Source organism: Physeter macrocephalus, chromosome 18, assembly GCF_002837175.3.
Source record: "Physeter macrocephalus isolate SW-GA chromosome 18, ASM283717v5, whole genome shotgun sequence".
In the NCBI taxonomy this organism is placed as follows: domain Eukaryota; kingdom Metazoa; phylum Chordata; class Mammalia; order Artiodactyla; family Physeteridae; genus Physeter; species Physeter macrocephalus.
In genome coordinates, this window is record NC_041231.1 from 83,435,176 (window position 1) to 83,461,831 (window position 26,656).

At 43.0% G+C, this 26,656-nt stretch overlaps 1 protein-coding gene across 1 annotated transcript in view; it reads right to left on the minus strand.

The window, feature by feature from the left end:
* Nucleotides 1-7,173, minus strand: part of PKHD1 (PKHD1 ciliary IPT domain containing fibrocystin/polyductin) — a 429,330-nt gene extending 422,157 nt beyond the window's left edge. Inside the window, exons 1-4 of the mRNA XM_024121891.1 lie at nucleotides 7,122-7,173; nucleotides 5,582-5,659; nucleotides 4,827-4,971; nucleotides 1,845-1,953 (exon numbers count right to left, since the gene is read on the minus strand). Of these exons, the coding sequence (XP_023977659.1) occupies nucleotides 1,845-1,953; nucleotides 4,827-4,971; nucleotides 5,582-5,659; nucleotides 7,122-7,173 (384 nt within the window). The remainder of the gene's footprint in view (nucleotides 1-1,844; nucleotides 1,954-4,826; nucleotides 4,972-5,581; nucleotides 5,660-7,121) is intronic.
* Nucleotides 7,174-26,656: the final 19,483 nt, after the last annotated feature.

Here is a 26,656-nt window from a genome sequence, read left to right on the forward strand (position 1 = left end):
AAAAAAAAAAAAATGCAAGGTCTATCCTTCAGGCTGAGAGCCTTCCACCAGAAGTTCAGGGGAAATAAGGCGACTCCTGCATCACTCCCTCCCAGGTCCTCAGAGAGTGGCAGGGCAGGCTCAGAGTGAAACCTCAAAAAAGGCTTCATTTGTGAATCTCTCTGAGACGACACAATATAAAATGGCACTTTCCTAAGAGAAACAGGCCTCTGGTCACCCACGAAGCTAGAGACATGACAAAGTGAAAAATTAACGAGCTTCCAAATCCAGCTGTCTGCATGCTGGTCCCTGAGCCCGACTGGGGTCAGCAGCAGCAAGGTGGGGGGAGCCGAAAAGCAGAGGATGAGAATGATAAAGCCGCAGCTACCAGCTGCTTGATAAACCTTCTGTGAGCTGTTCAAACTTGTCAGTGCCTGCAGCAGGCTCTTTGGAGTGGACTGGAGAGGTGGAATTAATTTTTAATACATATGGTTCCCCCAGTCCCAGTCCCCAAACAAAGAGAGACACTGGGTTTCTTTCAGCTCAGAATGCTTCTCATTAACTGCATCCCCTGGTGATTTTTCATCAATTCACCAAGCTAGTGGAACCACCGGAGGACTTGGCTTTCTTTTATGTGCAGTTTTAGGAAGTGTTTCTCTTCTTTCCCCTCTCTCTCCTTACCGGTCTTTTAATAAGTAGGAAAACTATTATCTGGGGTGAAAGGACATCAAAACCAAAAACAGCACAGTGATTAAGGACCATGCTCAGCCGTCTCTCTTCTGTTTTATTCACTGATACAGTGTAGAGGTGCTGGTGTGGGTCTTAACAAAAAAGATTTTTTTTTTCTTTCAGCCGCATACGTGCAAAAGCAAAATTCTGGAAAACAAGATTCTCTTGGAGTAAGAAACAAGTTGTTAAATGTGAATTGATGGCAAATTCCAAATTCTAAAGATGAATTGCCTATGTAAAATGTGGATCGTATGAGAGGTGAATTTAGAAGATGAAGTCTTGTTGTAAAGGAGCATTGATTAATAACTAAATTGTGTTACTAGGAACTGCTCTTAAACAGAGGCTCCCTGAGGCAAGTACTACCCTGCCAAACTGCTGCATTTTATGGAAAGTCTAGAACCTATGCTTTCAGAGAGCATTTTAGTGTAAAACCAATCTGAAATGGACAGTAGACTCAACAACATAAAATGAAGCCCCAACATAAAATTAATGCATCTGGAAGCTCTAAAATAAGCAGGCATCGACTCGTAAACTCTTATCTGCTTGCTTTTTGCTCTCTCTGAGCTCGAAGGAGAATTCAAACAGCACGTGCCCTTTCGGTCTAGGGCTGGAAGAAGAAGCAGAAATCAACCGTGAAGCAGAGAGGAAGGCGAAACTTGGGTCCCTGAGTCCCTTCACCATGCATACATTCCAGATGATCTCAGCTGTAAAATGAAACGCTGATGCACAACGGTAATCTTTGTGGCTCCCCTGTGGGCTTCGGTATAAGTGAGGATTTAGATGCAGATTCCAATCTTGGTTCTGCAATTTACAAACTAGATGACGTGGGCAAATTATTTAATCTCCCTGAGCCCCAGGCTCCTCATCGGTAAAGGCAGGATAATAAAAAGCTACCCCATAAAATTGTTGTAAGCATTAAATGAACGTGCATAAAGCACTTAGCGAGAGCCTGACATACACATGCTCAGTACTTACCCTCTTAAGATAGTCTCAGAAACTCCTTAACTATCATCCACCTGTTCCTCTCATCCTGGCAAAGCAGAAAGACTCCCCCGCTGATTTATAACTTGCTTGTCGATAGCGCAAGCACACTCTCAGACCAGGCAAACACACATTCCTCCATGCTTGGTACCCACCTTGAAAGTGCAGCTGTCTCGTGGTCCTGAACTTGGGCTGCCTACGACCTGTCCCCCAGCCTGCGCTTCCAGGTAATAGAGACCTTCATGTGCTTCAGACAGCAGAGATCTGAGGGCAGAAAGTGGCAATCCTTGTGAATCAAAGACTATGAATTGCCAAAGCTGGCAGCCCCACTTGACCACTTCAAATTTCCCCCCTGCACCTGTGAAACAGAGCTAACCCAGGAGTCCTGTATTTCACCTTTCACCTCTACCCACTCATCCAATAGACTTTAAACATGGGATCCTTCAGCAAAAGAAGTTATGAAGTTTTCATTGAAAGTGCCAAAATTTTTTTAAAATTTTGTCCTGTTTCTCAGCCTCATAGGTTCTCAGGACTTTATGAGTTGGAAGGGACATTGATAGATAATCTCTTCCAGTTTCCATTAAAAAAAAAACAAGTTCCACATAGATTAAGAGGCCTGGGTATACAAACATCACAGGTTAAGGGCAAAGGAGGATCTGAATCCTAGGCTCTTTCTAATAAAAGGCATTGATTTTATATGTTGCCAAAAATTCTTGACTTAATAATTACCCCAGCAGCCCATAAACACTTCACATATCCATAAAGAGAGTCCTAGACCTTCTCTCCTCTTTTCATGAGGATCACAGTGATTTCTTTGCCTCTTCGAGGCTGCCATTCAATCTGAATTGTGTGAGAGGGAAAATATGATGAATGAGGAGTTAGATTTTAGATGTGCCTCCCCTCCAAAACTTCTCCTAAACTCTTTAGTGTGACCTTAAATCTTTAAATCTTCACTGTCCAATGTGTTTAACCATTAGCCATATGTGGTTATTGAGCATTTGAAATGTGGCTAGTCCCAATTAAGATATGCTATCAGTGTAAAATACACACTGGATTTTGAAGACTTTGTATTCAAAGAAGGATATAGAGTATCTCATTAATAATCTATATTACATGTGAAGTGGCAATATTTTGGATATGTTGAGTTAAATAAAATGTATTATTAAAATTAATTTCACCTCTTTCTTTTGACTTTTTAATGTGACTACTAAAAAAATTTAAGTTATATTTGTGGCTCGAATTATATTTTGGTTGGGCACTGCTGATTTAGATGCAACAGTGCCTGTTTTTGCGAACGCAGACTTGTCTTTTTATTTTCCGGGGCACGAACCCGTGTCCCCTGCATCGGCAGGCGGACGCGCGACCACTGCGCCACCAGGGAAGCCCAGACTTGTCTTTTTATAATAATGAGTATGACACTATTTCATTGATGATGAAATGCACATTTTCCCACATTTGAGTGTTAATTTAATTTGATATTCATCTTCCAATCAATGAGTACATTTAAGAGGGTGCTATTTCTTTTTTTCTAAAATGATGATATAAAGTCAATGGTGCTTTTTTTTTTTTTTTTTTTTGGCTGCACTGGGTCTTCGTTGCTGCACACGGGCTTTTTATCTAGTTGCGGCGAGCGGGGGCTACTCTTTGTTGCAGTGCGCGGGCTTATTGCTGTGGATTCTCTTGTTGCAGAGCATGGGCTGTAGGCGCACGGGCTTCAGAAGTTGTGGCTTGTGGGCCCTAGAGCGCAGGCTCAGTAGTTGTGGCACACGGGCTTAGTTGCTCCGCGGCATGTGGGATCTTCCTGGACTAGGGCTCGAACCCGTGTCTCCTGCATTGGCAAGCGGATTCTTAACCAACGCCCCAGCAGGGAAGCCCCAATGGTGCATCTTAAAGTCATTAGCATTTGGGGATTGAGAAGATAGAACATACAAATCGTTAGAGCTTTGACTTATTTCATAGCAAGTTCTTGCAGGAACTCTATGCCCCAATATACCATAAAACCTATGGAAATCATCACTACCAACAGCAGTGCTATAAGGAACTTTAGTTCAACAGACATCTTTTGAGCATCTTCTACTAGCAAGATATTGTGCTCAACATCATAAGGACTACAAGGTGGGTGAATCACATCCTCTGTCCCCAAAGCACTTAATTCTGTGAGGATGAATCTGAAAAGTGGGCAATTGACATAGTGTCATGAGAAACATAGGGCTGAAGAAACAGGGCCACTGTGCATCCTATGCCTTTGTGTAAATTACAGAAATGTCCTCCCTTCAGGAAGACGAATTGCTCAAAAAGTGTGTTTGTGTGTGTGAATACACACACAAACACATGTCCCATGTATTGACTACACAATTCATCCATGTCCCTTGGATGAATGACTAAAACGTGCTCCTTCCCCGAAAGCTGGATTTCAGTTCCTACTTGTCCCCTATCAAAGAAGGGAAAGATGTCACTCAGTTGGCTGTTTAGGGAAGAGGTAGCATTTGCAGTATGGTTGATTCAATAGGCAGAGATGGAAGAGAGGGAACTTTCCTGAAAGAGGGAACAGAAAACAAAAGGAAATGACAATCTCTTTTTCTCTTAACCAATGATCCACTTTCAGGCAACATCTCTTAGATATTAAAGAAAGAACAAACTAGTGTAAGCTTTAGAGGTCAACAAAAACTTAAGTAGGACAACAGATCATCTGGAATCCTGTAAAAATCATATCAAACTCAGCAAACAAACTGAGGACTAAGGCAAATTTCCTTTCTGACTGATTTTTAGTTTATGTACAATCATTACAATTATGCCTATTCCAAAAAAATAGTTGGCAAAATGGCCCCATTTATTGAAATCTGAATAGCAATAGAGACCTTCACACACACACACACACACACACACACACACACACACACACACACACACACAAAACTGGAAACATCATCCAGCCCCCAACCCCTCCTTATAAATGTCTCAAAATTCTCAAAAATCTTTCCCATATTCTCATCCTCCCTTAAGCCCTAAAGCTCTGATAGGGAACTATACTGGTAATTGCAATCATGGCAGGAGTTGCTCTAATTTGCCACCGAAAGCTACTGAGATGAGCAAAGCACTCATCCTGTCTGGCCTTCTCATTCCCGGGGCAGGTGTACCTGGTCCTACACATCACTACCGGCAAATCCAGGAGGACAGGAGAGATGTCACAGGGTATGATGGGCAGCATGGGTACAGCCACATTCACCAGGTGGATCTCCAGCTGAGAGCCGTTGGCAGGATAAAGGAGACCTGGCTCCAAACCTAAACGCAAAGGAGAGTGGAGTCTCAGGCCGAACAGAGCAGTAATCCACACAGGGCAATACAAAAACCTGCCACAAGGGGGCAATGGCAGGCCCTGAGTTTACCTAAGGGTTAAAAGTAATATTTCTCATTTCCAAAGGCTGTATGAATGAGTGTGCTTCTTTATGACTTTATTTTTTTTTTCTTAATTCTCTCTTCAGGTCCATCCACTTAAATCCAGGAAAGAATTTTCCAACCCTCAAAGTTACTCTTTTCCAGTGGTATAGATGAATACACTGAGCCATGGCTTATCCCATATGTAGGATTATCGACAAGGAAGATAACCAAGGGTCACATTGCCAAGTTCTGTGCTACATGGGTATCATCTCATTAGGGTTCCTAGAGTTCCACCCCACAGCTTGGGATAAGGAAGTGGACACAGACATATAATGGTGTGATGTAACATTAGCATGTGGGCATCTGGTAACATAGAAGTTGGTCAGTTGGTCCATCTCCCTTCCAGACCTCTTTTACATCTGTCCTTAGACAAGGAAGAACACCAAAGACTCATTCTTTAGGATTCTTTAGATCAATAAATAAGAAACTTGCATTCGGTAAGGCCCAAACCTACCGTCAAAAATGACAGTGATCCACGTTCCTCCTGCGAGGCTGCCTTCTTCAGGTTCAATGTGGACACTCAGACAAGGCACTATAAGTGAGGAGGAGAAACACTGGCTTCAGTGCGCAAATTCAATCCACCGGCTTCCTTTGAGCATTCCTCAGAATGACCACAAGGCTTTCATACAGCACAGATAGCTGGACCCACCCCCAGAGTTTCCCATCCAGTAGGTTTGTGGTGGATCCCAAGAATTTACAGTTCTAACCAGGTGCTGCTGGTGTTACTGGTCTGGGGACCACACCTTCCTCCCATTTTAAGGCAAGTTTTGACTGATCTTCTTATCTTAGACATCCAAAAACCCGTGTTCACGAGGACAATCCTGAATTTCCACTTCCTTTGGAAAAGCCTCCAGGATACATTTGGTTCCTAATTGAATCCATAAAACGTCTTCTCTCTTTCCCACTCTTTAATTAGGTGGTCATATTTAACTGTTACCACTTATTTCTGATATTTACACTTCCCAGAGAAGAGGAGAAAGTTCTGGAAGTTATCCCTATTTCAGTCCTCCTGCTTAGAACACCATCCTCTAGTTTCTCCCTTTTGACTACATGATCAGAATGACTCCCCAAAGAGATACAGCAGTCTCTAGATTTTTGCTTTGCCTGCTCAGAGAAGGGCTGAAGCATGAATCAGTGTGTGGAATTTTTTTAAAAGTCCACTGTAGACTTACACACTAGGCTAGACTGGGTTCTCGCATAGAGACTATGGGCTGAGCGTGACCTTATCAATGCCTTATTTTTGAAGATGATCCTGGATGGATGTGCCTTGTCCGAGGTAAAGCCAGCAAAAATCATTTAGCTCCTCAGTGAGGTCTACAGAACACTTTTCGGTTTCTATATCAGAAAAGTAAAAGGATCATCCAAGCCACGCTAACTCTGGCTAGCCCAGGGCTTCCGTGTACATTTATGCAGGTGGCGCTCTGCACAACCAAGAGTGGTGAAGAATCATTCACATCGACACAACCATTCGTGGCAGCCCTGGCCAGATCGGTTCATGCTCACCCCTCAAAGGTGTATTAGATACTTCTACCTAACGAAGATCAAAAACAAATGCCATAAAAAGATACAGAGGATAGCCAAAGTCACTGAGAAAACTAGAGACCTGATTTGAGAAAAGGAAATTTATATTGGTCATTAATCACTAAGACAAGATAAGCTACTCCCCTTGGGAAGATAAAGTAATAAAATCTAAAAAGAATTGCATTGTATGGCTCAAAAAGAAATTATAAAAGGAAGGTTATAAGTTATTATTAAAAGCTCTAGACTTAACAGCAACTTCCACTGGCTGTTAATAATTAAAGTATATATTTATAACTGTTTAATATATAACCTCAACTACTAAAGAGAAAAAAATTATTAAGCAGAGAAAATTTAAACCTAGAGGAGATACTTTAACACTTTCTCCCAAAGTAATATTTAAGTATCAATAAATTAGTTCTCAAGGTAACCTGCTGCATTCTATCCAAAATCCCTTCAAAACACATCCAACTCACCTGCTAAAAGTAGTATTTTGATACTTGTCAGAGAGACCAGCCAGCCAGTCATCTTGTTCACTTAAATCAATCCTTTCAAAATTGTTCAGACATTAAACACATTTTCAATTTTGACTGGAGCAGCAGAGCTTTATAAAAACAAAATGAAAAATTACTATCACTTTTGCTTATATACAATTGCTTTGCTTCGTTAAAACTTGGGAAATTAAGGAAATTATACCAATATGACCCTAGAGACTTCAGAGGGACCCACCATCTTCCCAAGCTTGGAAGAAAAGGATAATCTAAGAATCTTACATAAAATTCTCATTATTCTACCCCCTTGTCCCACTGATTTATTTTATGCATGTTTAAGCTGGGTAAGTAATAATAACCTCTTTCCTTAAGCTGGGTAAGTAATAATAACCTCTTTCCTTAATTCATTATTAAAGAAACACTTAAATTTTTAAAATAAATGAATTCCAGATTCAAAATACTAGTTAATGGCGATTACGGAGAGGGGGTGCGGGTTGTTTTGTTTTGTTTTCTGGAAGTCTCAGTTCTCTAGGAACCAATCAACACAAAAAGAGTTAAGAGTTAAAGCAAATGTTAAACATGGTAACAAGTTGAAAAAAAATGGTGTTAATGTAAATTTGGGGGAAATTATCTTATCCTCACAGCAGAGGAAACAGGAAGGAAAGAAACAGGAAGAAAAAGCTGGACCCTCCAAACTGGACCCTATGACCCCAGGTCCCTCTACCTCAGTCCACGATGCCCAGATCATCCTCTTTAAACTCGGCCTTCACTGTGCCCTGCTCCTGCTTAAAGCTTTCAATTCAAAGCAAAACCTCTATCACTTCAAAAATGATGATAAGAACACCTGGTAGGATTTTTATCAAGATTAACTGAGACGATAGATACATAAAGAAATTAACACAGGGCCTGGCACAAAGGAGATGCCCACGAACGTTAGTTTTCTTTTGGAGGGTTCTCTGCTTCCAAAGGAAAGCCCTCTCTCTGACTTTGCAGCCCCACCATGATCTGCACCCCCACCCTTCCAACTTCCCCTCACATTGCTCTCCTAGGTGACCCTGCACCGCGGCGAAGCTGTTCTCCCCACCGTCTCCCAGAAAAGCTTCCCACACGGCAGCCTCTACCTTGGATCCTGCTGGTCGCTTTCTGGATTCCCCAAACTTTCTTGTGCCCCAGTGAACTCCTGGCCTGCATCAGGGCCCAGCTTGGGAGCCGCCTCTCCACGTAATCTGTCCCCGTGTTGGTTCATAAATTAACTGGCCCCCAAACACAGAGGGCAAGGAGAGACCTTAGAAAGAGGCAGACACTCCAGATTGGCAGGTGTCAGGTTTCAGGAAAATTTACAACCGGGGCTTGTTGTGGGCGTCAGCGAGATGAGTAGATCTCCACACCTGCCACAATCTTAAAAGTTTATAGAGACTTCAGTGGGATTCAGTCACGTATTCAATCCCAGTGGTCTCAACACCACGTGACTCTCAAAACTGCATCCTTGAAAACAGCTCGGGCTGTGGGACCTGTGGGCAGAATGTACATTTCAAGGACAGGGAGGGGGTGAGGAGCCTCCAGTTGCCAGGGCTCTGCTTGCAGGTCAACTGGTGGCCACGCCCTGTGCATCACCTCCTCCAGCCAGTCTGCCCCTCACCACTAGCTCTAACAATCTCACTTGCCCCCTCTTCCGAGATGTGCCCTGAGAGGTCAGCAAAGGGTTTCACCAGCATGGAGAGGGCTCCTTTGGCAGCTATCTGGCTGCATAGGAGAGAGAGGCCACAGCAACAGTATAGGCACATGCAAGAGAAAACACAGATTAACATTCCCAACATAAGTAACATTTTTTTCCACCAAGAGCTCCGTGAGCTGAACCACTGATTTATCAAGTTCCCTGGGTTGGTGGTCAGATCACTCAGGAAGTTCACTTGTGTCCTCATGTGGTTTAACAAAGACGATGCATCAGCAGATTCATCAGGTACAAACACACAACATTCTGCTTGGATCATGGCTCAGGTGCCTCCTTGCAAGGCAGGGATAGTGTCCGAGGCCATCCTATGCCGGAGGACAGCTTTTCTCATTAGGGACATTTCAGTGTTCCTTAAGGACAGGCTTTGTTGGCTATCATTTAAGGACTGTTGGGTGAATTTAGTAACAGCTTCTATGTGCTCCAGGCCAACGGAACAAAGGCAGCAGCCAAACAATGGCACCAGTGGAAAACAGACATGCCCATCTGGTCTTGAGGAAAGGGAGGTTGGAAAGTTTGGAAACTTGACCTGGTTGTGTATACCATACGAGGCCAGGGAAGGGAGCACTGTTAGGCATGAGGAAATGGACTGGGAGATAGGCCATACCAGGACCGCACCTTCTCCCCTCTTTCCTATGGTGCCGGTTCCATTCCAGATGTAGTACAGTTCCATAGGTCTGGCGGGCAACAGGACAATGGGATCCTGTGGAGATTGAAGTAATTCACCTGTCCTGGTGGGATGTCCCATTGTAAATTCCAGTAGATAATGTCTTAGGATACCTGGGAAGGTGTGATAGGGCTTGCTATTATCAGCAGCATAGCACGTTGACGCATGGTGAGAGTCAGGGCAATGGCCTTCTCCCATGACTTTTGTCCCTTTACAGTGTTGGGTGTCTTGGTAAGGGTGCTCAGTCTCATACACGGGGCAACAGGTTTTAGTGGTTGATCAACTATATTAAAGCCTAGGATAGTACTTTAGCGCACCCAGACAAGGTGGCTTTACCTGTTATTAATTTAATCTGTTGCTGGGCTTCCCTGGTGGCACAGTGGTTGAGAGTCCGCCTGCCGATGCAGGGGACACGGGTTCGTGCCCCGGTCCGGGAAGATCCCACATGCCGCGGAGCGGCTGGGCCCGTGGGCCATGTGCTCCGCAACGGGAGACGCCACGGCAGTGAGAGGCCCGCGTACCGCAAAAAATAATCATAATAAATAAAATAAATAATCAGTTGCTTTCATATTCCACTTTTCCTTTTTACTAACCCTACTTCTTACAGGTTATAGAGGAGATGGAACCTCTATTCATGTCATGTTCTTTTGCCCAGTCTTACATACCATGACCTTTGAAATGTGACCCATCAATCACTGTCTTTTGGATGAGGGTACCCAAACATAGTACTTGGCTCTCTAATCCCCTCATGGTGGCAGCTTGGTTTGTGCAGAGACAGAGGAAAGCTTGGGTTAGGCCAGATGCAGTGTTCATAGAAACCAATGCATATTTAGAACCGTCCCTCAGAGGGAGGGGCCCAATATAATCAATTTACCAATCCTTCACCAGTTGGAAACTCCAGTAGATGGTACCAGACCACTTTGGAAGTTGCTTTGGGTGTTGTTTAGAACATATAGGACATGCTGTTACTTACATTAACCAAGTCACTGCATTTCAAGGGCAACCCAGCATCCTTGGCAATATGCCATCTTACCCAGGTGTTACAGTGGCTGCTCTTCCTATGTACTCAATATGCTGTGGCTACTGAAGGGTCAGTTGCTTCAGTCAGCTTCCTGATTGCCAGAGGGGGCATTTGAAGGATCTACATATTCTACAGGGCCTAGTAGTACTCACATTTCTAGAGACAGGGGCCTGGTGGACAGGGTGTTCCCCTGCTACACAGAGGCATGCCTCTTAGTCAAACTGGGCCTTTGAGTCATGGCAAATGTGGGTTGATGGAACATATTCTCAATCCACCCCTTGAAAGGAAGGGAAGTTCTTGCCATGATACACTGTGTACACTGCTAGAGCTGTTGCTCTCTGGGGGCATATCAGAGGTTTGCCACCTTCTAGAGCTGGGACCAAAACCCTAGGGACGCTCTTTCCTTCTGTTGTCTCTGCCACAGGGCCCAACTGACACCTTCTGGAGTCACAGACGCATATAACTCATGGTAGCCCTGCTTGGGAGATGCCCAGAGCTTTAATCTGCTTCACTAGTATTCTTGCCTGCTCATAGGTAGCTTGTAGTTTTGACTCTCAGTTCCACATGTGCCCTTTTTTGGCCAGGTAGTATAAGGGACAGAGGCATTGTGCCAGGTGGACAATAAAAGTCCTCCAAAACCCCAAAATCCCTGCAAAGGCTTGCATCTATTTCATAGTCTTAGGGCTTGGATAGGCTTGCATCTTAGTTATAGCTTCTGGAACAACTTGAGTCTTAGCCGACTACACAACTCCCAACAACTTTACAGTGATGCCTGGGCCTTGAATGTTCTGTGGATTCACTGCCCATCCTCTTCCTTGCAGCTGTTCCAGCAAAGTCTGCAGAGTGTCCTGCAGCAGAAGCAAGGCTTCACGTGTTAACTTTCTATCATTGATGTAATGGATCCCTTTCATTGATACAGGGGGATTAAGAAAACACTGAGACCAGAAAAAATAGTTATACCATTTCAAAAAAGTAAAAGCCAAGATAAATGCCCAGAAAAGGAATATCTACAAAAAACTTAGAATAAACATATCTTATGTGTATGGGCTTCCCTGGTGGCGCATTGGTTAAGAATCCGCCTGCCAATGCAGGGGACACAGGTTCGATCCCTGGTCCGGGAAGATCCCACGTGCCGCCACAACTACTGAGCCTGCGCTCTAGAGCCCATGAGCCACAACTACTGAGCCCACATGCCACAACTACTGAAGCCCGCGCACCTAGAGCCCGTGCTCCACAACAAGAGAAGCCACCGCAATGAGAAGCCCGCACACCGCAACGAAGAGTAGCCCCCGCTCGCTGCAACCAGAGGAAACCCCGCGGGCAGCAAAAAGACCCAACGCAGCAAAATATAAAATAAATAAATTTATTTTTTTTAAAAAACATATGGGTATGTCCTGATTAAGTTAGTGCAATGGATAAAATCATCTCTAGTTAATTCAACTCCACAAACACTTATCATACACCTAATATATGCTGGGCACTGTGCTAGGAGCTGGGAAAACAGAGGCAAATAATCTGTGTAACTGCCAACAAGTCCCCAGTGGATGGGGTAGGAGTGGAGGCTACTTGCATTTACAAGAGGAGTTCTAAAGTTTTCAAGTAGATTCAGCAGGTATTCCTTTAAATTACAAAATTCCCTACATTTTTACACCTATTTGGAATAGAATGCGTTTTTAAAACGTTCAATTTTCAGAAATACATCTACTGCCTAGAGAAAGGTACCCAGGAGTATTTTCTACTTAGTCCAAAAGCACAGGATCTGATTTACTTGTTACGCCCAACAGAATATGCTCTGCACAGGAGAGTCTATTTTCAATCTGACTGTGATTTTAACATTTTTTTTCAAGCTTAAAACAATGGAAGTAAATAGTCACACATTGGTTTTCTTCAAGCCCTATGTTCAGAGCTACACCTTTTCCTTTAAAACAGAACAATCAAATCAATAATACATGTATTTTTTCTTTATATGTTTTTCCACTAATTCTTCCTAAGAACAAACTCAGCCTCCATTTAATTCTTTTAAACAGAATATTTTCAACCAGAGGAGAGCTTTGTGCATTGGGTCAAGTCTTCTCTCTCCCCTTGTCTCTCTCTCCCCTCTGCCCTCATTCCTCCTCTTTCTCCTTTCCTCCCTCCCCTCCCAGCCTCCCCACCACTTTGGGACTTTGACAGACAGAGCTGCAAGGTTGCTACTACAGATCCCCCATTTCCTTTGTTCACCACGACATTGGCAAGAAAGGCACCACCTAGAAAACACAGAGCAGAGACATTTCTGAACCCAACAGTACCTTTTTCTGTTTCTCTCTCGTTGTGACTCAAGGGAGAAATTATCTTTCCTTTCCAAATGACCTTGTTTCTCTCTGTCAAGAACCGATGGCCGCGTTACCTGGTTAGAGCCCAGCCTGCAGCTACCACGCAGGTAACTCACTCATGTTGGACTGTAACTCACCTAACTCGTTTGTGTCCCGACCAAACCTATGCCAAAGTGAAAGTTCAGAGCTGACCATGGGGCAAGTTTAATGATTAACAAAAGCTATTTAGGCTTTTTCCCCAGGGTCTTTTTTTAATGACCAAAAAAAGCGTGTCCTACATTTTTCTCCACTTACTGCATGTGCCCTAGACAAGAATTTTAAGTGAAAGTCCACCCAGTGACACAAACAGACATTCAATGATTGAAAGAATTTGCCAGTAAGTCAGTGACCGAACACAGGCCCAGGAGAAAGGGCCACCAGAGGGCTGGTCCCCATTCACGAGCAGTCTCTGACTTTTCATCGAGAGAAATGGCTTGTTAGTGCCTGCCACGGGCTGGCATTCTCACTATCGGGGGTGAGTCTAAAGAAGCGGAGAGAGGATGATCGACTCAGAGTCTTGTTAAGAAAGGGCCAACTAGCCCTCCCTGTTTTTTACTTTCCTCCCTCCCTCCTGACCTTGCTTTTTTGGCCAAGAGGAAGTCCTTGACTTGTACCCATCACCTTCTATGAGGACCCAGACCATGGGTCTCAGTCACTGGCTTGACTCTCTTGATGAGGAATCAGACAAGCAGCTGACCTAGGAAGTCAGCACCACCCCCTTACCTGGTCCACATCTGACTTCCTTGTCTCTGTCCCACCATACACTCCAACTCACATCTCCAGCTTCCTGATCGAGTCAGTCCATGCCCAGTGTTTCCTGACCAGAAGAAATTCTCATCTTCTTTCCTTTGAGACAGAAGCCTTTCCAGCATAATTTGATAGCCCTGAGTCTCTGCCTCAAAGGACCTGGGAAGCATCCCCAGCAAGACCAGATTTAATCCGTGGAAATAGAGCACAACTCTCATAAGACTGCTGGAACTATCCTCTAGAAAGTATGGGAGTTTATACCAAATCTGATGTTCATCTCAGCTTGGCAACGAGAAACAAGCAGAATGATTTTCCTAACACCGCTGCCAGTAGTGTAGAGAGAGGATGCCTGGCCAGGTTAGGCAGCTAGGGGGTCAGTCATCGGGCCACCCTCCTGCCTACTGAATCTCAGGTTCCATTCTAGGTCTTCCAATGCAGGTCCACAGGCATCATCTGAGCCACCCTCGTGTGCTTCGCACGTGGGAAATAAGGAAGAGGTGACAGACCAGGTTCCGGGGAGATAAAGGAGATTTCAAAATTATTGGTAATTTCTATTTTTGTAAAGAGAATTATATTCATGAACCACTTAGATGATCCAAAATTATTTTTTTAAAGAATATAACACAGTTTCTGCCCTCAAATTGCTTGCTCTCTGACAGGGGAGACATTATGATCAGATTCATTTACTATATTGTGGTCAAGTCTCGTGATTAAGACTTAACTCGTGTTTTATTTCTTGCTACTTTAACAAGAGATTCCGGAGATGAACCCCATCTATCCTTGAGTAAAGAGCCAATAATGGATATTTATAATTCTTTTTGGCAGCCTCGCTATCAAGACTAATGCACCCTAATTTTCTTATGGGTAGATGTGTCTCTTTACTCTTGACTAAAAGAAACCTAAAGATGTGCAGGGCTTTGGTTCCTGTGCTCTAGGAACTTCCTGGTGGGCAGTCAAGCTCTACGGTTAAAGAAATGAAGTAGAATGAGCCATTTCATGCTCCAAGGCCTGAAAGGAGAAGCTGCAGAACTCCACAGGCAGTGGCTTTGCCACATGGAGGTTGGGGGAGCCTTAAATACTCCTCTCTGTGTGCTCCAGCCACCTCAAGGCCCTCAAATATACACACATATCTAAGTTTGTCATGCAAACACAACCTCCAGACAAGTCCCCTCCACCAACTCTTCCATCTAATCATACTCCAAAGTCCCTGTCGTACAGAAATTCTAAAGAAAATCTTGAGCTTGGGTCTCTGACGGCAACCAGAGCATGGTTCCCCTACCACCCCAAGGCAGGTAGCCATGCTCACCCCCAGACATTGACACTCTTCCATAGGAAGCTATTTTTACAAGACTTTGTGAAATTCTCAACACAAAAAAAATGCCTATAAAGCAAACTCAAAGAGGTCAAGGGAGCAGGTCATTTTCTGACCCCTTTCCCTTGGATTTCAACACCACTCTGAATTCCTGGGGACTAGCAGCTTTGGGAATTGGGGAGGGGTGGTATGAAAATGCATCTCACCCATCTCCAATTATAGGAAGCATAATGACCAAAGGCCTAGCTGCTGTCCTTTCAGATCCATCTCCACATTTGCACTAAGGCCACACTTCTTCAGACCCTAACTGATATACAGGCTCTGAGAGATAACTAAGTTCCCACATGGGCAAATACAGAGTTACAAGTCACCAAAACGTGGGTGCCACTGTAAATGTGACCTCATGAGTGTGGTGATGCCTGGCAACTTTTGGGTTATACGTGTCATTCCCAGATTAGATGCTGCCTTTCTTAAAGAAAAAGATGATATGTTCCCTCTGTACCCCCAAAACATTTTGCACAGTGCCTTACATAGAGTAGGTACACAAATGGAAAGGAATGCCTGGGAAGCCATTAGAGGAAAAACATTCTGGAATGGATGAGGGCCACCAAAGTCAGAAGCAGGTTTTAAATGGAAACCAAAAATGCGCAATGCATTTTTTTCTTTTTTTGCTTTCTCTTTATCTAAATTGTTTAATCATACCCTCTTCAACTTACAGGCACATTTCTTTTATTTTTTTGTCTTTGGAATTCTTTGTTTCATTACGGTTCTCACAAAATACAAAGCTCAAATGTAACTTTCTACGTCCACCACAAAACAGAATCAAGTAAGTGGTTAGCACACAAACAATGATCTTTTTTATTTTTTTTATCAGAATCTGTATTTTATTTTAATTTATTTTATTTTATTTTTTTTTAATTTATTCATTTATTGTTTTTTTCGCTTTGTTTTGTTTTTTGTTTTTGGCTGCGTTGGGTCTTCCTTGCTGCGCACGGGCTTTCTCTAGTTGCGGCGAGCCGGGGCTACGCCTCGTTGCAGTGCGTGGGCTTCTCATTGCGGTGGCCTCTCCCGTTGCAGAGCACGGGCTCTAGACGCGCAGGCTCCAGTAGTCGTGGCGCAGGGGCTCAGTTGCTCCGCGGCATGTGGGATCCTCCCAGACCAGGGCTCGAACCCGTGTCCCCTGCATTGGCAGGTGGATTCCCAACCACTGCGCCACCAGGGAAGCCCCTCTTTTTCATTTTAAAAAATATAAATAACAACGTTCAATGTTTGACAGTTTTCTCTTGTGTGTGTGTTTCTCTTTAAGGCTTTATGTTGCAGACCCTTAAGTACGTGTACCTGTTGTCAGGATACACCGCCCACAAGCAGGGAAGGCCACTGTGGATACATTCCTGAGGGTGACATGCACTTATCCATGTTGTACAGGCATATTTCTGACAGGAAGTGAACCTGGAATAGGACAGTAACATGGTCCTTCCATCTAAGTAAGAACTTCACTGGGTAAGTGGGGCTCTGGAGCAAGCTGTGTTCTTACTCTCCTGATACACCATTTGTGTGACTAGCCCTGGAGTTATGCCCCAGCCACAGCCCTCACATTTTCTGTGTGGTCAGAATCCTCCCCGGTGAGGTGAGATAGGTGAATTCCCCTTTCATCTGTCTAGGATTGACCCAATTCCTCCTCCTTCCTTTTCCTCAAGTCTTCCTAGTCTCCCTTTTTCATAAAGAAACAAAGCTAAAGGAATTATATTCTCTCTGGTTCCATATCATACCCCTGAATAACTTTGGATCCAAAGGATAATGAGTATATGGGCTCAGATTTGGAGAAGAAATGAATCTGTTCCACTAGAGGGTCAAAGCTATGGGTAAAATATTTGCTTCATAGTTTCTTTAGACAAATTTTCTTTCGCACTAGAGTAAAATTACTTAAAAGTAATCTATCATTATTGCCTCTGACTGGAGTCAGTTTTGCTTATTAACTTATTTCGATAACAATGACCCCCACTTATCTGGAATCCAAACTGTGGTGCCCTGCATCATCCTGATGAGAGTCCTGAAAACCATCAATGGTGCCCTGGGTGACACAGGTGAAAATAACTTAATGAAGTCCATGAACTTGGGAGTAACACTGAACTGCAGGTAGGTTCCTCATTGGGATGAGCAGAGCTTACGGGCTACTCCAGCATCATATAGTCTGGGAGCCTATGGGGCCACATGCTCAATCATCCTGAGGGCATCATTGGCTCACAACGCTCAACATAGCTAGGTTCATACCAATGACATAGGGTAACCGGAAAGCGGTGAAATCGAGTTCATATCTAACTTGTAGGAGGACCAACTGTCTCAGTTTGCCTATGACTAGGAGCTTTCCGAGGTCATGGGTCTTTCAGTGCAAAACAGGGAAAGTCCTGGGAAAAACCAGGATGGCTCATCACCCTACACTTTAGACACTCCTAGTCCAGGCATAGTCAACCTTTTCTAAAACGCTTTGGCACTCAAACAGGATAGATTTCATTCAGTTCCTTATAAAATTCACTTATATGTCGAGTAACTCAATCCCTGCCATGTCAGATAAAATAGGTGTTGCAATATCCAATGTTTTCCAGACCACAGAAACGTCTTTTTCTTTGAATTTGGAGCATTTGTGAGAAATGTGGGCAAAACAGCATATGTCAGTTTCTGAATTACATACAGTACAGCGTCTTCTCCTGGGTTCAGCAGAATTTAAAATAAATCATATCAGCAGGGAGCAGCAACACAAAAGCAATTAATTTTCTTCTAGTTTGATACCATGCTGCTCTCTGAGTCAGGAGCCCAACTGAGATGCCCAAGTGTATCTCACTCCTTGTTTTAAAATTATGAGTGACATAGAAGTCATACATTTCTGCAGCCCAGTAGAATGCTTGCTTTAGCAGCAGAATGTTATGATACTGTCAAATTCTATATCTTAGAGAAAAATAATTGTTTTTAAAGTGGAAGAAATGTTTTCCCCTTCTCTGGCAAATGTTGCACAGCTGATAAAATAGCAGAGAGTCCAATACCCGATACGAGGGACAACATGGGTGGTGAAAATGACGGGAACTCCACAAGTCTAGAAGTAAGATTGCCTTCAGAGTTAAACAATGAAAACAACCAGTAATGGATCAAATTGCTCAGTAAGACTTAAAGCTACTACTACTCTATCTAAGAAAACCATTCAGATGCTTATTTGTGAAGATAGATAGTGGGGCAGTGTTTTTACAAATGGTAACGAGTTCTTTGTCAATTATCTCATTGGAAGGAGGCATATGTCTCCCCCCTCCGGAACCGGGGAGGACTTGTGACTCCCTTAAAACCAACAGAAATCATCAGAGATGATGCTGCCTGACTCCCGAGGCTAAGTCAGAAAAGACAATGCAATTTTGCCATGTGGGTTGGAACATTAACTCTTGAAACTCTGAGCCAATCCCTGAGAGTTCCGACTACCTGGGGCCACCCTGCCAGGAGGAAGGCTCCGGTAAGGCTTACAATCATAGTGGCTATTGTACCCATTTTTCATGATACTTGGAAGTATCAAGCAGCTCTTCTAAAGTCACAGCTAACTAATGTGGAGTCAGGCCTAGCAACCAAATGCCTGGATCACAGACCCAAACGTGCTTTCTCGGCTGTAACTAGTATACGCATTCTGCTGTACGGACTGAATAGGCACCGATGCCATAAGGGATTGTCAGGACTGGCAGAGAGACGTGAGAGGCACTTAGAAAGAAGCCTCTCCCTCTCCCCCCACGAGTTCAAATATTACCATTTTCTATGTGTGCCTAGAAGTGAAAAATTGGGGAAAGCTCCCCTTCTGTGAGATGGAAATTCTTATACTCCCACTCCAGGGGGAAGTCGTGAGGATGAGATGAGATAACCTAGCATCTTAGAGTCAAATAATGTAGTCATCCTTTGTGTTACCACCAGAAGACTCCAGGAGGCTCTGCTGCTGGGGAAAGTCTGAACTGATATGGTCTCCTGGGCTCTTATCCAAATGCTCATTTCCTTCTTGTCAAAAGGAAGCAAGAAAGAGTCTGCCAAGTGTGACAGAGCTTTGATTATTCTCTCTGGAGCCTTCATGTATTTTTTACATGAAGTCGGAAGCGGGAGAATTGAGGAGAGGTGGGGGAAGAAGTATGAAAGCAGGATCTCTACCTAACACTGTCCTGCACTTTCAACAATCTTGTAAGTGAGCCGTGCCCTTCATCTCAGAGCTCTGATGGTGCTGGGCATGCCTTATTTATAGACAACAACTGCTGCAGAACTTCAAAGGGGGCACACAGCCAAGCCAGAGATGTGGAGGGAACACTCAGAGGAAAGGATGGGACACAACACCTTCTGGGAGCCAGCTCTGAACCCTGCCAGAAATGCCTGATTGTACCCCGTGCAATAAATGGCCAAAGCCATTTATGTCAATCCCAGAAGTGCAGCTTTCAGCCAAGGCAGGTGATCCAAGTGGGCTTTATTTGACTTTCTGGCAAGATCTGACAAACTCTCATATTTATCATATTAATCCATGGCCTTTAGAGACCATGATTTCCAGAAAATGAACACCTAATTCTCACCTTAAATTCTTAAAACAAAAAAAAAAAAGAAGAAGGAGGAGGAGGAGAAGCCAGTATGTATGGTGGACTGAATAATGACCCTCCCAAAGTTATTCACATCTGAATCCCCAGAACCTGTGAATATGTGACCTTACATGGTAAAAAGGACTTTGTAGGTGTGATTAAGTGACAGGTCCTGAGATGGGGAGATTATCCTGGATTATCCATGTGGCCCCAACATAATCACAAAGGTCCTTATAGGACGAAAGCAGGAGGATCAGAGTCAGTAGTAGGAGATGTGATGATAGAAGCCAAAGTTTGATGTGATAGGAGAAAGGGGCCACGAGCCAAGGAATGAAGGGGGCCTTTAGAAGCTGAAAAAAAAAGGCAAGGAAACAGATTTTTCCCACAGAACCTCCAGAAGGAACCAGCCCTGTCAACATTTTGACCTTAGCCTTTTGAGACTGATTTTGACTTCTGACCCTCAGACTGTAAGATAACAAATCCACATTGTTTAAGCCACTAGGTTTGCGGTACCATGTTACAGCAGCCATAGGAAACTAACACAGCCAGGAAGGGTTGTCATTTGGTGCCATTAAAGTGTATATGTCCCTCTTGGAAGACACTGGTACAATTACCCATGAAACATAGTGGGTTACTTAGCCCCTGAATTACCCCTTTAATGTTTCACACTCTCTCTCCTCCTGGCTCCTTCAAAAGGACCAAAAATACTCAAGGAGCAGGTTCTTAATAATTGAAGTTCAAATAAAATGGGCACGCAAGATAAAGGCTGGAAAAAAATATTTTTTTAGTTTAGGAGCAGGGAAAACCTGAATTTTTATGTGCATGTAGATAAAAAAGACTGAAAGGATATACATGTTAGAATGGTAATGGTTAACCATTGAGGTATAATTATGGGTTATTTTTATTTTCTTCATTTTGCTTACCTTTATTTTCTCCTTCTAAAACAAACACATATTATTGTGTCATAAATTTTTTCAAGTGATATCAGGTATGATAAAAGCAGTATCTTTTTTGTGACTTTAAAAGTTGTCCTGCACTTTCAACAATCTTGTAAGTGAGCCGTGCCCTTCATCTCAGAGCTCTGATGGTGCTGGGCATGCCTTATTTATAGACAACAACTGCTGCAGAACTTCAAAGGGGGCACACAGCCAAGCCAGAGATGTGGAGGGAACACTCAGAGGAAAGGATGGGACACAACACCTTCTGGGAGCCAGCTCTGAACCCTGCCAGAAATGCCTGATTGTACCCCGTGCAATAAATGGCCAAAGCCATTTATGTCAATCCCAGAAGTGCAGCTTTCAGCCAAGGCAGGTGATCCAAGTGGGCTTTATTTGACTTTCTGGCAAGATCTGACAAACTCTCATATTTATCATATTAATCCATGGCCTTTAGAGACCATGATTTCCAGAAAATGAACACCTAATTCTCACCTTAAATTCTTAAAACAAAAAAAAAAGAAGAAGGAGGAGGAGGAGAAGCCAGTATGTATGGTGGACTGAATAATGACCCTCCCAAAGTTATTCACATCTGAATCCCCAGAACCTGTGAATATGTGACCTTACATGGTAAAAAGGACTTTGTAGGTGTGATTAAGTGACAGGTCCTGAGATGGGGAGATTATCCTGGATTATCCATGTGGCCCCAACATAATCACAAAGGTCCTTATAGGACGAAAGCAGGAGGATCAGAGTCAGTAGTAGGAGATGTGATGATAGAAGCCAAAGTTTGATGTGATAGGAGAAAGGGGCCACGAGCCAAGGAATGAAGGGGGCCTTTAGAAGCTGAAAAAAAAAGGCAAGGAAACAGATTTTTCCCACAGAACCTCCAGAAGGAACCAGCCCTGTCAACATTTTGACCTTAGCCTTTTGAGACTGATTTTGACTTCTGACCCTCAGACTGTAAGATAACAAATCCACATTGTTTAAGCCACTAGGTTTGCGGTACCATGTTACAGCAGCCATAGGAAACTAACACAGCCAGGAAGGGTTGTCATTTGGTGCCATTAAAGTGTATATGTCCCTCTTGGAAGACACTGGTACAATTACCCATGAGACATAGTGGGTTACTTAGCCCCTGAATTACCCCTTTAATGTTTCACACTCTCTCTCCTCCTGGCTCCTTCAAAAGGACCAAAAATACTCAAGGAGCAGGTTCTTAATAATTGAAGTTCAAATAAAATGGGCACGCAAGATAAAGGCTGGAAAAAAATATTTTTTTAGTTTAGGAGCAGGGAAAACCTGAATTTTTATGTGCATGTAGATAAAAAAGACTGAAAGGATATACATGTTAGAATGGTAATGGTTAACCATTGAGGTATAATTATGGGTTATTTTTATTTTCTTCATTTTGCTTACCTTTATTTTCTCCTTCTAAAACAAACACATATTATTGTGTCATAAATTTTTTCAAGTGATATCAGGTATGATAAAAGCAGTATCTTTTTTGTGACTTTAAAAGTTTTTTTTTTTTTTTTTTGTAGAAACTACCAAGGTCATTTCCCAAGTTTAGGACAATTGCGCAGAAAATTTAGGATCTGACTGGACCCACTAGGGGGCAATATTGACCCCTTGAAGACGAACACAGAAGCAGACTGCTGTGAGCAAATAAATATTAATTCGGACTGTGAGAAATAAATTTCTGTTATTTAAGCTGAAAAAAAAAAAACTAATTCGGAAAAGACAGCCATCCAAAATGTAAAATTTCAGGCACCTTAGCACCCAATCTGGCCCAGAATATCTTCCCATCAATCAACTTCACAGTGTGACATTAGAGCAACTTCTTTCATTTGAAGGAGCCTTAAAAAGTATATTCTGTGCAACTCAATAATTTAGAAAGACAAGTCATGAGAAAACAAGTTCTGTGGTCAAAAAGGGTGGAAAAGGCTATGAGCTATACCCTTCTTTAAAGACTCACAAAGGATATTTATTGGCTTATTAAAGCCTCTGAGATGTCCTGCCGAAATAAATCTTATTTAGGTTCATTGAAGTATTTTCCAAATACTTACTTCATCACAGATCCATCATTTTCATTGGAACTAGAGTTTCTGAACATTCTTTGGAAAATTCTGCTGTGATTATGTGATTTGTAATAAGAAATATATATTTGAAATAAGAAATGTAGATCTGGCACAGAGCTCCTAAGACCCTTGGAATTTCCTAAGTGATAAGAGGAGTAAAGGTGACTTTTGATATTCATCACAAACCTCTTTCAACTACCCTGCGTTTATGTTAATAAGATGACTTCTGAAAAGTAAGGATGGGGGATGGTTACCAGGGGACTAACCCTGTGATGAGGGAGTTGGAACTTTCAGTCCCAGCCTTGGAACCTTTAGGGAGAGGAGAGGGGCTAGAGATTGAGTTCAATCACCAATGGCCAATGATCTAATCAATCGTGCCCATGTAATGTGATGAAGTCTCTATAAAACCCCAAAGAACTGGGTTCAGAGAGCTTCCAGGTTGGTGGACACATGGAGATGTGGGGAGAGTGACGTGCCCAGAGAGGGCGTGGAAGCCCCGTGCCTCTTCCCACATGCTATCTTGCTTTATGTATCTCTTCCATCTGGCTGCTCCTGAGTTTTATAATAAACCAGTCGTTTAGTAAGTAAAATGCTTTCCTGAATTCTGTGAGCTGCTCTATCTCACAGAAATTAATCAATCCCGAGGAGAAGTTCATGGCAACCTCCAATTTATAGGCAGTTGGTTCAGAAACACAGGTAACCTGTCCTTGCCATTGGCATCTGACGTGGGGACAGTCTTCTGGGACTGAGCCCTAAACCTGAGGGATCTGACACTACCTCTAGGTAGATAAGCATCAGAATTGAGTAAAAGAGTAGGGCACTCAGCATGAATTGCTTAATGTGTGGAAAACCCATACATCTGATGTCAAAAGTGTACAAATATCATATGATATCACTTATATGTGGAATCTAAAAAAAAAATGACACTAATGCACTTATTTACAAAACAGAAATAGACTCACAGACATAGAAGACAAACCTATGGTTACCAAAGGGGAAAGGTGGGGAGGGATAAATTAGGAGTTTGGGATTAAGGAATACAACTAGTATGTATAAAATAGATAAACAACAAGGACTATAGCACAAGGAACTATATTCAATATTTTGTAATAAACTATAATGGAAAAGAATATGAAAAAGAATAGAGATATATATGTATGTATAACTGAATCACTTTGCTGAAACTAACACAGCATCGTAAGTTAACTATACTTCAACAAAAATAAATAAATTATTTATTTATTCATTTATTTATTTATTTATGGCTGTGTTAGGTGTTCATTGCTGCATGTGAGCTTCCTCTGGTTGTGGCGAGAAGGGGCTACTCTTCCTTGTGGTGTGCAAGCTTCTCATTGCAGTGGCTTCTCTTGTTACGGAGCACGGGCTCTAGGCATGCAGGCTCAGTAGTTGTGACACGTGGGCTCTGGAGTGCAGGCTCAGTAGTTGTGGCACAGGGGCTTAGTTGCTCCACGGCATGTGGGATCTTCCCCTACCAGGGCTCGAACCTACGCTCCCTACATTGGCAGGCAGATTCTTTACCACTGAGCCACCAGGGAAGTCCTAATAATTTTTTTTAATTTTAAAAAAGTGAAATATTGTTGTAGTGAAGTGTTGAGAGTAGAGGTGACACCCAGGAGAGTGTTTTTTGGTCACATCTGATTTAGACGGTTGGATGCAAAAAGCTCCCAATATGTTACCCGAGAGAAACAACATACTCCACAAATGCCAGATGGGATTTCAGAAACTGATTTTTCTGTAGTTTGGTAGAGTTCAACCATTTCCAGAAGGACTAGCTACCTGGTCCATCCTGTTTACCTGTTTGACTGCTAATGTCTCCTCTATTCGCCAAAGAATTTATGAGATGGGCTAGGAGCAGAGAGATTTCATCTTAAAAGTTCTGGCATGTAGGAACAGTGGAAGAAGCTTAGAGACATTCTGGGAAGCAGGAAATGACATCATTGTTTCCTGCAAATAGGACTCTTCTCATGGAACTCTGAGCTGGGGAGACCCCACAAGTTTAAGGGCACGTCAACACATTTATGCAGATGAAATATGGATAAAATGAGTTCCAAGTACTGACTTCAGTAACTCAGAGGCACATATAAAATAGCACTCGAGGGGATAGGAGGAAATGGAGAGGAGCATCTCACCTGGTTATTTGGCCCTAATTATGATGGGCTGCATGGAGGGAGTGGGGAGGGCGGGGAGAGGGGAGGGAGGGAGGGAGACCTGTGGGCATGGGCTATTCACACCATTCCCCAGGGTCTGTGGTTTGTATTTCGTTATTTAACTCTAGGTGCCTGCCTCCTTGAACCCCTGTCCATACCCTTGGTCACCAAATCGGGGTACCCTCCCTCCACAGGTATGGGATCTAGAAGTCACCTGATTTGAGGGGGTGAGCGTAACAAAGTGTGGGACCGTGGTCAGGAGCCACTCAGAGCCTCCTGGGCAGTGATTTAAGGTCATTGAACTAAATTAGAAACTAGACCAGATTTGCTTTCTGACCTCCCACCTCCAGGCAGCTACTTTCTCCCTCTTCCTCCATCTCTCTTGCCCACACTTGCTCTAGAAAAGTCTACTGGCCAGGGCTGTTCTCCCAGAATCTTTCAAAAGATACGCAGATATGGACCATTAGCTGAGAACACCTGCTAGTGAAGATCAGATGAGAGAATAACTGTGAATACACTTTGTAAACTGTAAAGTGCCTTCAAATGTGAAGGATGGGTGTTATTTGAACATTTTAGTAAGATGTATTCATACGTAACTTGTGTGATTTGTTTTAAAATCCCAGGTGGTTGGTGCTGGGAATGATGGTACTAATGATAGGTTTCAGAGTCAAATGACATTAGGAAAGAAAATAAGTAAAACAACATGATTATGTGTTCAATGAACTTTAATAAATTATTGAAGATAAATCAATCTCACAGTACTATATTTCAAATTGGATTGGAAACTGAATTAAAATCAAAAAATTCAAAGGAAAGGAAAAGATTAATTAAAACAAAAAAGTATTGATAAATCCTTAAAGTGTGAGTTAATTGTTTGATCATTCACTTCCACGAAAAGTTGAAGGGAACGCTGGAGGTATCTGGCCACCCTCCACTCCCACCCCGCCAGAAGGCACCCCTTTCACCCCAGTGCCTCGTGACTCATCACCTCTCTTTGGAGCTTTCTTATCCCCTATACATACTTGACAGCCATCCACACGGCTTCTCAAGGGCAACACGAGATTCCTGAAATGTGATCCCAGCTTGCTATCCTGGGACAGTTGTTCACAGTGGAAAAAATCTCCCTGTGGTATTCAGCCCGTTTGGCAGCCTCTGCTGAGGAAGGATGAAACTTTGCAAGGGATTTGGTGGCATGCGGCCCTCTTGCCCCACCTGCTCCCTCTCCTCCCGCAGGGAGGCAGCTGCCTGTCCTCAGAGCACGCCATCTCCTGCCCAAGAATAAAAAGATCTGACTGTTCTCCCAGGTGCCTTGCAGTCACAGGCTGCCTGGAGAAGCCACATAGAAGACCCCAACCCAAGCAAGATATTCATTCATGGCAAACAGCTGCCACAAAGAAACTGGAGAGTGAATCACGCTAAGTTGCTGAACCCAATCAAATTTGAATTTAAAACAAAATGTAACAGGATAAGCAATGGAACCGGTTTCTTTCTTTTTAAGTGGAGAGGAGGAAAAAGAACTTGTATTTTTCATTTATACTCTTCTACACTGAACTTTTTACCATAAATATGTAATGTTTAAAAATATTTTAGTGTTCATTGCAGCCCTATTTACAATAGCCAGGACATGGAAGCAACCTAAATGCCCATCAACAGACGAATGGATAAAGAAGATGTGGCACATATATACAATGGAATATTACTCAGCCATAAGAAGAAACGAAACTGAGTCATTTGTAGTGAGGTGGATGGACCTAGAGTCTGTCATACAGAGTGAAGTAAGTCAGAAAGAGAAAAACAAATACAGTATGCTAACACATATATATGGAATCTAAAAAAAAAAAAATGGTTCGATGAACCTAGGGGCAGGACAGGAATAAAGTTGCAGATATAGAGAATGGACTTGAGGACACGGGGATTGGGAAGAGTAAG